The 12,031-nt window shown below is 45.5% G+C and overlaps 1 protein-coding gene across 1 annotated transcript in view; it reads left to right on the top strand.

The window, feature by feature from the left end:
* Window positions 1–3,734: 3,734 nt before the first annotated feature.
* Window positions 3,735–12,031, top strand: part of fmn2b (formin 2b) — a gene marked incomplete at its 5' end in the record, with an annotated part of 95,960 nt that continues 87,663 nt past the window's right edge. The window contains 2 exons of the mRNA XM_080790069.1: window positions 3,735–5,407; window positions 5,627–5,904. Coding sequence (XP_080646195.1) covers window positions 3,735–5,407; window positions 5,627–5,904 — 1,951 coding nt within the window. The remainder of the gene's footprint in view (window positions 5,408–5,626; window positions 5,905–12,031) is intronic.

The following is a 12,031-nucleotide window of genomic DNA, read 5'->3' as shown; positions in this document are numbered from 1 at the left end:
AGGTGCCCTCAATGAACTATAGCCTGGCTAATAAGCCAGACCGAATCAGCCGGTGTGAGAATCCTGTACCCACACCATAGACTGTAAACCCACACCGGTCTGGAGTGTTGTGTGATATTAGTCTGGCTTATTAGCCAGGCTATCAATGAACGCCGTACGAACCGAACCGTTGAGACAAGTATATCCACACATGGTGAGCTAAAACAACACTATAGAAACTTCTAAACGGAATAATAAAATATCCGTGATAGGCGACGGTATGCACTCTGGATATGTTTTTGTCGTGGTGCTGGAAGCTGAAAGCGTTTACATTGTCATAGTTATGGAAGGATCGAGCTACAGCTGGCAGCTCATTTGTTAATTAATTGACAACAAAACACTAAACTACAGAGCCTATATGTCTGGTCTTAAATGTATAGAGAATGTTATGTTATATTATTATATGTCCACCAGGTGAAAAACGATCAAAAAGCTTATCGATTATATGTCTTAATGCTCCCGTCTAGTCAAAAGTTTGACGTAATGTTATGCATTTAAATGATAAAGTAGGCTACCAATTATTGTAGCAGTATAGTAGGCTTACTTTAAATACATGTTGGTTGAACTTGTTTGATAGATTCATTGAAAACTGTATTAACAGATTGCAGAATGGGTAGGCTACAGTCCAAGGAAGGTACAGGTCAATACAAAAACTGCTTGGAGGATAAAACAAGACTTATATATAGGCCTATACAGTATTGCTTTGAGGAATCCTTTCAGCCAGGAATAACTGCACTTCTGAGTGTCAACACAGGACTTTTTTCTCCTTATTCCAGTCCTTTATTATCCACTGCAAGTTTGACAGCACAGCACCACAAGTTATTTTCTTTGAACACAGCAGCTAGTGACCCTGTAGTCCAGTGGTTCCCAAACATTTTCGTATCAAGGACCCCCAAATCAACATTTATTAGACCACAGACCCCCATTTGAAAACATTATTATAATTATTCAAAAATAGAATTATTATGCCAGTGACCCCCATAACATAAGGGAGGATTTTTAAGGCTCTAGCAGTGATTCCGAAACATTCATTTCATGGACTACCAAATTCACACGCATTATGCTACGGACCCCTGATTTAATGGCATTTCTATCTCTGGTACCCCAATTTATGTTGTAAAACCAGTAAACCACTGTTAATTTAACTCTGAGAGTGTACAAATGGAACCAAATCCATTTGTACACTCTGAGTTACAGACTCATAAGGGTCCATTTGGTTCCTTATATCTCTAATTGAGCTAGGGACCCCCTGGAACTCCCTCAAGTACCCCTAGGGGTCCCCGGACCCCACTTTGGGAACCTGTGCTGTAGTCTACTTGCCAGCCCATAGAACCCCATTGTGAACCCGGACATGTTGAGTACACCAAGGTTATAAGTATTGAGTATGGGTCCCCAGCATTTAGAAACTGCTGGATACTAACTTTCATATGTTGAGCAATTTTCATAATTGGCATAATATGTGACCATACCATTAACAACATATAGAAGGCAAAACATTCAAAATGTTATCATGCTTTATGTAGCATTATGTGACATGTCAAACTAGGAGGTTTTAATGATTCTGAATGCATTCCAATCATTTGTTTTGCAAAAAGAAAAACCACTCATTGGGCTAAAACTGGCAGTTTCTACATGCTGAGGACCCATACTCAACATTTCTAACATAAAACTTTGGTGTACTCAACATGCCTGGGTTCACATTCTGGCAAGTGAACTACTACAGTACCTGATGCTGACACTGATGGACTGACTCCACTGGAGCAGTTAGCTCTTTGACACAAACAAGTTATTTAAATAGACAGATTTCCTAATGTTAACCCTCCCTGAAGGCAAATCTTTTTTTAATTATTTTTATTTTTGAGTTGGGGACACAGCTCAAAAATGTCTCCTATTGCGGCTGCCTCAAAATTGTCCATTTAAAGATGGCGGCCACCACTCTGACTAAAAAAGGTAGAAACTTGATTGAATTTGGCTATATGGGCAATCCAATGCTACTGTATACTCTGATTTGAGATCAAAAGTAATGGTAATTATATATTACAAGAAACTTGGGACAATATCTTCACCTATACAGTAGATTTGGCTCCAGCACCCCTCAATAGTAAATGTAATGCCCTAGGGTTAAACATGTATGCCTTGCCTAAATTAACACGATCAGCACTACTTTAAATAAGCACATTTCTGAAATTTGCCTAAATTAAAAGGTAACCAGCATCTCTAAGAGCATTTATTTTGTTTGCAGCATGATAATGATGTTGCTATTGTATAACAATGTGCTTATGTGGTTTCATTTTTAATAAAACACAAACAAGTTAATGGACCTTAACCACTCTGAGACTACGGCTTTATCCACTTAGAATTTGCCACTTCTAAAACTCGCAGCGTGTTTTGAAACATTGTGAGATTGTAGATTGTCTTGTAGATTGGCTCATACAGTAATTGCAGATCTCCTGTTAATGACCCAAAATAGGGACACCAGTGACCAGGGTGAAAGTGGTTAAACAACCAGCTTCTGTCACATGACTGTAGTGTTAACTGTTAATGTATAGTATTCTCTTCCCATAATAGATTTGACAGATCTTCTGCCCTGATGTCAGAAGATGAAGGCGTTTCATACAATTGAGACTAAGACGACCCCCAGGTCTTTGAAGGAGACCTCCCTCCATAGTCCTTTTATACCCAGGGCATCCTTCAGCGATCGAGCGATAAAGGGGGCGTTCCACACCACAACACGTGCACTGGGAGGTGTAAGCAAGAGTCTGCGGTTGATGGGAGATGTGGTGAAGAAACATATCCTCGACAGCTGCAGCATTCCCGAGGAGGACAGCACTGACGCGCACTACCAAGAGAACGATCCACAGCCGCTGTCTAGCCCCCACCCTTACCCCTGGGTCCCCTCGATGCCCACTCCCCAGCCCCACCCCCTGCCACAGCCACACACGCATCACAATAGCGGTGGTATAAATCATTATTCCTATCAGCCCCTGTTTTCTCCCTTTGAGTCTCTGTCTCCCTTTCAGCCTCAGCCACAGTACCAGTCATGCTTCTCTCCTCTCTGTCAGTCCATGGCAAGCATGTCTATGTTTTTCTCGGAGCCTCAGCCCTCCCGATGGAGCTCGCCCCACCATCAGCCCCTGCCACTGTCATCCCAGCCCCCCTCAGTCTCTCCCTCTGTCACGCGCGCAGCCGCACACGGCCCCTGTCTGCCGGAGAGCTCTACTGAGCATGCCCCGGAGGCACGCGCTGCAGCCTGCGTCACACCTCCAGGAGGAGGGGAGGAGAGCGAGACAGACCAGCGGAGCAGGAGGAGGAGGAGGAGGAGGAGTAGAAGAGAGACCAGGGCTCAGAGGGGTTGGAAAACCAAAGCATTTAGCTTTAGAAACAACAAGCATCCGTACGTCTCATACGCATCAGCGTCCCCATCACTGCTGATCGGGCCCTCGTCACCGGAAAGCGACGGCAGGGAAGAGCAAGAATTGCTGCGCTTTGCACACAAAGCCAAACGACAACAAGAGCATCCTCATCATCATCCTCCCCCCCACCTCCTTGACTCCTGTGCACAGAAGCGGCGATTAGAGCACGCCGAATCAGACTTCTGTGGGCACAAGCGCCTGCGAGCTTGTCCAGACAGCGACACATCGGCCAGCCATGGCCTGAGAGGAAGGGGAGGCACTGCTCACAATTCCTCCACCGACATGGGCAACCAGGAGGCTAAGCTAAGAAAGGCGGCAGCCGCCGCTGCAGCGGCGTCTGGCGACGGGAGCAGCGCTACTCCGGACGAGGGATGGAGAGATGGCGCGATGGAGAGCACGAAGAAGGGAGGGAAGAAGTCCCACGGTAAGCATGGGGGCAAAGGCGACGACGCCGGGCCACTGCCGGCCAAGAAGAAGAACAAGTCTGAGTCCAAGTCTTCAGTCTTCTCTATACGGAAGCGAAAGAGCAACCTCAAGGGGAAGGCAGGCGCCTGTTCCTCCACCAACGGCTCCAAGGAGGATGTCCTGGCGCCTTCTCAGCGCGACGAGCTGGACAGCACGCAGTCTGTGGGGACCAAGACGCCGGATCTGTCCGCCGACGAGCTGGGTCAGTCGGACACGGAGGCCGACAGGCAGACGAGGAGGCAGAAGAAGACGGACGGAGAGAAACGGAACGGAGGACGGCTGAGAAGAGACGAGGGCCGGCCGCAGCATCTGGTGCCGGTGGAAGCCACCGCCACATCCCCCGCCGAGTCAGGAGGTCACAAGGGAGGCAGCTCGGGGTCCGATACGGACATATACAGCTTCCACTCAGCAGCGGACCATGAGGACTTGTTGGCGGACATCCAGCTGGCCATCAGGCTTCAGCACCAGCAGCAGGGGGGAGGTATTGTCAACTCCATCACGGGAGGAGCAGCAGGGGTGAAGTTGACCCCTCCTGAGCCGCTGGTGCTGACCCCAGAGCTAGAGCTGGGATCGGACGCACTGTCATTCCTCGAGACGGGGCAGCTGTCCAGCTTGTCTAAGCAGAACGGCCTGGCCCCGGCCCTGCGTCTCTCCCTTGGTGGAACAGAGGAGGTGAGGGGGGGAGAGACGAAACAGGAGGAGGAGGGCGCACGCGTGAAGCAGCTAAACGGAGCTAGGGAGGAGGGCGAGCACGCAGGGCCCGAGGAGCACACTTCTGAGGCCTCTCTTTGTGTTGCCACGGGGACAAAGGACCAGCATGCTCCGGTGCTGCAACGGCCCCCATCACCACCACCTCCTCATACGGCCATTGCCACGGTGACCAATGGGGTTGTGGTGGCTGTTAGTCCTGTTGCCAAGACGACCAGCACTAACAGCTTCCCCGATCTCACAGCCTCGTTCGAGAGCGCCGTGGAGCCCCCCGATGAGGAGAAAGGAGGTGAAGAAGAGGGGGAGACGGAGGGAGGAGCTCCTGCTCCTTCTACAGACAGCCTCAGCGGGAGTTCCGGGGGTCATGAACCAAGACTGCAGGTGATCTCACAGGCCGCATCTGAAGAAGGTGAGGGCAGGCTGGGCGATGACACCAGCGCTGAGTCCCTGGAGGACTGTCTGAGTGCTGAGTCAGAACCGGACCACCCGAGCACCACCAGTGCCTCCCTCACCGTCCCCCAACACAGGAGAAACAGCGTGACGTTCAACCAGTGGCCGCCCCAGGACAGCCCCACGCTGGCCACACGCCTCCTCAAGTCTGCCCTGTCCTCCACGGCATCCAACACATCTTCCTCTAGCCCCACGGTGAAGCCCTACCCCCCCATATTCCCTACCTACATCAAGACTACCACACGGCAGCTGAGCTCACCCGGGCACTCCCCTTCGCTCTCTCCCTCCCTGAGCCCCCGCTCCCGCCACAGGGTGCACGAACAGGTCTACAGGTAAGTGTGTACAGACATATTTTCAGATTTGATTTCCAAAAATAACTTTAACTGAATCCTAAAGTGTACGTTTGTGAAGGCAAAGGCCATGTTGGGATAATGATTGACCTTTCTTTTTTAAAATAATCATTTAAATCATTTTTATTCTCTACTTCTGTGATGCACATTTACTGCATAATGGCAATTAGTAAAGAAGCAAAAAATGATGTAATCCGTCAGAACCGTCGCCGAACATCGGCGGGTGCGGAGACAACGGTCTCAGAGCCTCGGCGAGGCCCTGGCCCGGCCTCTAAGCCGTTCTGCCGACTGGACGGACGAGCTGGAACCAGAGAGGAGGCTGCGGCGCAGCAGGGAGGACGACGGAGGATGGTCAGGGGAGGAGTCGAGGGAGTTCCTTGGCGGCGGGTTCGGAGGCTCCCAGGACCGGTTGAGAGGAGGCAGTCAGCCCATCAGTGCCACCAGGAGATCCTCCTGTGCGTTTCAAGACGTCTTCACCGGTGAGTAGAGAGTACGCTCTCCCGGCTCACTCGACTCAAAATGTCAACGAAAACGCAGTTTACTTATTGGGGTTATTGAGAATCTGCCTCCAGCGTTAAACCCTCCTTTTTTCCCTCTACACCAAATATATAAATATATATATATATATATATATATATTTGTAATAATATCACCAAATGTTACTCCCAGAATAGAGACACTTGGGTTCATGTGGTTAAATTGAAACTGAGGTGACCTCAGCCCCAGTGGAGACTGGAGAGGTGGAGGCTGGAGGACCATCATGTTCATCACATCATAGTTGAAGTGAAGGTGATAATGGCTGGCATTTTTACTACAATGTGTGAAAAGGGGTCAGCACTAGGGGTGTAACGATACATTTTAACAGCGATACGATACGTATCACGATACATGGTTGACGAAACGATATTGGTTCATTATGGTGATCCGATATGATCCGATTCAATGATTTGAAATCGATACAGTAACTATTTTAAATACATTGACATTATTTTAAATTAAGTAATTAAACCCCTCTTTAAAAAAATTCTTCAAAAACTTGCTAACTACCACGAACAAAAATGTACTATTGATACAATCGATTAATCTCATAGCAAAACGATTCGATGTCGATTATTTTCATTGCAAAACGATACGATACATAGTCAATGTTCTTGATTCTTCATATTAAAATCGATTTTTCAATGCAGTTACTATATCGTTACACCCCTACTCAGCACCATGACATTATAACGCTACCTGGACACCATCTATGCAAGGTGAAGCTATAACAGTAAAACTGAAACGGTAAACGCACAGCACAATTTATGACCAAGCCTTGGTCTCGTTATTGCCCACTTTGCAGTTTGATTGACAACTGAACGAAACCTTGTCCATGTCTTTCCGTCTTTTTTGTGCTCTCTTTAGTTTCTTGCAGTTTTAGAAACACACTGTATATCTTCACAACTCTGACCAAGAGTGAATCTGCCAGTTTCTTTACCCAACTCGGCCCATAACAAGTTATACGAGAAAACAGAGTTACTTAACTTATGAGGCGAGTTTCTGGCTCTTTTTTAATGGCGAGTATAATCGGTCGACATTAGTCAGCAGTGACGTTTATTGAGCTTAGCGTGAACTGGCGGAAAAATAACGCACCGTTTTGTTTCAAAGGCTCTCTCACTTAGTGAGACAGAACAGCTTTTCTCTCTCATGGACAGAAAGAGAAACAAACGCATTGACTGATGAGTTAACGGTGGCCGACTTACTTCTGAAAGAGGGACAAAAGACAAGGGGCATGGGGTGCAGGAAATGCAAAGGAGGCAAGAAAAACATGGAAGGCTAACAAACCAGTTAGGAATAGAACCATGCGAATATTGAGAGAGAAGGAAGGAGATAGATAAGCCATACAGTACAATAGATGGAAAGAGAGCTAGAGTGATGGGACACAGAATGAACAGAGGCACAGAGGACGTCTTACTATTGAACAATGTCTTCTGTGAAACAAGCCTGATATGCCGGTGTCATGCTCACTTGCTCAGTAAATGGCAGGTATACAAGCAGGTATACAAGCTCACAATGTGTCACGAATGTGACGCATTGTGAGCTTATTTATCTGCTATTTACGGCATGCAACACCAGCATGCAACCAAGTATAAATCGGGCTTAAGAATTGACTGCTTTGGATCTAACAAACTACTGTGTACACATACTACTGACACATTATTGAGACTTACTGTAAAAATGCGTCCATAGTGTGTGAGACATGAGGGACAAGACTGTAGGGAAGAGAAAGAGACTGCATGAATAAAGAGTGTGGGGGATGCACAGTAATACAAAGGAGAGACAGAGGACAGATAACAGCCCGCAGTCAGTCAACATTCATGCAGACAGACCACAGCCAAGAATCACTGAGTGGACTGGACTAAAAGCTACTATACTTAGTTGCAGGCTGGTCTTGCATTGCGTAAATGGCAGATCTACAAGCTCACAACGCGGCATTAATGATAATGTCACAGCCACATAACGAAGTAGGAATCAGGTTAAGCAGTGCCTTAAACTTTTTATATTATTTTTGTTGTAAAATGGCATTGTTCACCAAAAACCTGACTCATTGTGATCTTGTAGTTGGCTACAGTGACAGTATTAAGCATTACATTAGTTTATTTCTTTCCTCAGTATCATGCATCACTAATAGAAATATGTTTACTGTTCCTGAATTTGTTGTGATTCCTTCTCTGTGCATTAGCCATCCCTTCCCCATCTCTCACTGTCTGGCAGGCTAATAGTAGAAGCAGCATTTTTATTTTTAGTAGCAGCCCCAGAGTGGCTTTGCTGAACTCTGCACGCAAGCCCTGCTAAAGGATAGTATTTTCTGGAAACATTAACTCGTATCTGCTATCCAGAGATGAGTTAAGGGAGGGGTGCTACGGAAATGATCATTGCAGTGTATAGATTTAATTTGCTCTAAATATGTGTACGATCAATGCAGTGTATAGATTTAATGTGCTAATCTAGTCTAACTTGTAGAGTAAATAACCTCCACTCATCTCAAATGGAAAATCAATGAAAATATCAATGTTGGGAACAAAATAAAGATTAAATAATTTAGGAAAAATGGAAAATGCCGAAAACCTAACGAACTACATCATGAGAAAATAAGTAACTTCATTCAATTGAATTTAAAGTTTATTTTTATTTAAAGGTCACTTTAAAACACATTGCCTACTGGTTTTGCAGTCGGCGTTGGTGTCATTCAGCTGTTCATTTTAGATTCTGACCTCAGGCAGTGCTGTCTGATTGGGTTTGGCTTGACAGCGATGCAACAGTCGATTGTACTGTAACTGGGACTGTCTGTGTACTTGCTGTTGACAGCCCATCACGGCCATGAGGTCAGACAGACACAGTGCAGTACACATGATACACAACCCCCGCTCCACACACACTCACTCACTCACTCACTCACTCACTCACTCACTCACTCACTCACTCACTCACACTCGCAGAGCGAGAATGTTGCTTCATTGCTATACCCCTGTCAGATGGCCGTCTTCTGAGCATGCTCATTGTGGATCTCTTCTCTTTAAGCCTAATTACACTTCATTGCCCAAAAGCAGCTTATCCTGTGTAGCTGTTTTCGGCGAGCAATAAATTAATCAAATATTTACAATTAACCAAGCTTTATAGTAGATCCTATCTTTTCTTTTTCTCAATACTATGCATTTACGTTTCCCGTATCGGTTGTGAGTCAATCTCTGCATTAGCCGTGCCATCCCCATCTCTCACCCTTCTGCAGTCTAATGGCTGCAATAAAAATAGTACGCTCATGTGTACTATAAACCGTACTGTCTGAGTACTTGGTGTACTCACAGCAGAGCCATGAGGTCAGGCAGACACACAACCCCCGAGACAGAGAGAGAGAAGCACCATTCCGCCACCTCTGTCAGATGGCCCGTGCTCTGAGCATGCTGAGTGGATCTTTATTATTCTTTAGACTTGGTATGGATTGATGACATCATTTTCTAATTCCCCAGCCACCCATGGGAGGTGAGACAACGTTAATATTTCAGAAGCCCTGGAGAACAGAATGGATCCATTGGTAGAAAGGCATTATGTGTGTGTCTGCATTGGTTTTGGACAAGGATGCTGCTATCTAGGCAAGAGGCAGGATGCAATGCTGTGGGAACATTGCCATGGAAACCTGCTTAATGCAGGAGGTTGTGATGGGGGAGGGGTGCCAAACGCACAGCATCTCATCAATAGACATTGAGCTTAACCTTACCCACAAACACCCTCTCTATCGCACGCACATGTGCACTTAATTCAATAGCATTATCACATAACGAATAGATACTGTACCTGGTTTAGTACACTGTGAAAGTGTTGAGGTTTCACATCTAGACAGCAGGCTGCTGTCAGGCAGCTTTCTAGGCTGCCAAGCTGTGAATCTGTACAAAACGCAAGCTTCGTGTGTGTGTTTTTCAACACACTGTTGGCAGGTATGCTGTGGTCTCTCTATGCCTGCACTCTGCAGAATACAGCTTCCCTGGAAAGAAAAAACAGCCTTGTGTATGATTGTCTCATTATAAGTGTGCGTGATTGTGAGAGACTGTGAGTCACTCACTCCCCCCCCCCCCCCCCCCCCCCAGGGCCTGATATAAAACTGGTCACATGGAGTCATTGAGATAAATCTCACCTCATTTCTCACCTATAAACAATTTAGTATTATTTAGTATGTAAGGTTTTGCACACTCAAATGGTACCTTGTCAGATAATCCCCACATATCCTACAACAACTTCTGTGAACAGACTTCACTGTAGTAGCTTTTCATAAATTATATTTGTACTTTGTTACCATTTCACCTGATTAATCTCAAATGGGCAGCTCTTTTTAGTGAAGTGAGATAAGTAAGGACCCTGTGATCTCTACTTTTGACGTTGATGCCTTGTGTATCTGTATCATGTGTAATTCATATAATGTGAGCAGCAGTGTACGTAGATATACCAACCGTATAGCGTTTGCACCAAGATAAGTCCACTTCACGCCATGTTGCATCATGTGATTAACTTGTCATATGGTCGTGGCCAAGCCCCACTCGGTTTGCAGTGGTGTTCAGATTATAACGGCAGTTAATACTAATCTCCTGCCTAGTGAGCCGCTTAACTCCACTTCTCAGCAGATAGAGGAAATTGACACTATCCCCCCCCCCCCCCCTTTTTTTCTTTTTCCAAACGGAGAGAGAGGACCGTTTGGGTGATTTTACATTTTTCAGACTTTAATCCTCACTGGGATCCCAATAGAGCGTCGCAGTCCCGCCCCCTTTCATGACGACGCCAGGCCCAGGAAATGAATCCCAATGCATTTTTCCCATGGACATTTCAAAACTTATTTTTTTAAAGACCTTTAAGCGTCGTACGAAGCCAACTCTTGTCGTGACAAAAAAACAACACGCATTATTTTGGACCAAACAAATAATTACAAAGAAGAAAAACAACAAAAAATGTGTTGTAACATGCCGTTTTTTTCTACTTTCTAATTATTTGTTTGGCCCGAAAAATTGTGTTTGTTGTCATGATTTGTCACGACAAGAGTTGGCTTTGTCCAATGTCCGCGGCGTAAACGTCTTTAAATAAATACTTTCTGAAAAGTCTATGAGGAAAATGAACGGGGATTTATTTTCCGGGTCTCTCGAGGGGGCGGGACTCTATAGGGGTGCAACAGTTGTTAATCAATTTAATGTATTATACATGAAACAATTTTAATAAAATTGATCACAATGTGTCACACTTCATAGATCTGCTGATTTCTGTAGTTTTGAGCAATAACGAGTATCAAACGGGGCATCAGTGGTTAATCAGACTAATCAATTTAGTACATTATACAAAAACAAAAGGTTGACATCTTTCATATTGATTTGTTTTGTTGAGCATTAACTTTTTTTAAACGCATAAAAAAGTGCTTTAAGTAATAGAATAATTGCCCTGAAAATAATTGATAGTTGCAGCCATATAACCCAAATCAGTCTCTTAAAAAGCATACATTCCTAAGTAATGTTTGGCGCTTGATAACTAATGCAGTTGCTTGCCATCATTTCCGGGCCAAGCTCTCATCAATACAATCTGACCTGCTTCGCTCCAGTGATCCCTGTTAACTCGTATCGACTAATGATACCAATGGAGCGGAAGCGCCGGCGGATAGAATTAAAACCGTAAGCCTGTTCAAGTGAACAGGGATGGAGGTGTCACACACAGTGAAGAGGATTCAACCAGGAATGGGGTTACTGATTAGTGCACATCTTTACAGTGAACATTTGACCGCTATACCTGTAAGTGGCCTCCGCCAAGAAGGCCATGTTCTTGCCAGTCTGTCTCTGTTAACAGCAGTTATTAATAAGCTTTGCACAAAACGTATGGAGAGGTTGGTTTCTGGCCAGAGGAAGAACTGATTCACTTATTGGCTAAAAGGGGGTGTTTCAGTGGGTGTGGCCCTTCACAAAATGCATATTGATTTGAACAGATTAACGTAACAAGGCAATGCTTTGGGGGTTTCAGGAACATTGTATAAACTTGTCACACCATTTCGTTGGCAACCTCCAGATGGCACTGAGTGACAGTAACATTACAGTACCATGT

The sequence above is a fragment of the Protomyctophum bolini genome, assembly GCF_963924005.1.
Source record: "Protomyctophum bolini genome assembly, chromosome: 18".
NCBI classification, from domain to species: domain Eukaryota; kingdom Metazoa; phylum Chordata; class Actinopteri; order Myctophiformes; family Myctophidae; genus Protomyctophum; species Protomyctophum bolini.
The sequence above is the reverse complement of the archived record's forward strand: the minus strand, read 5'-3'. Positions and strand labels throughout refer to the sequence as shown.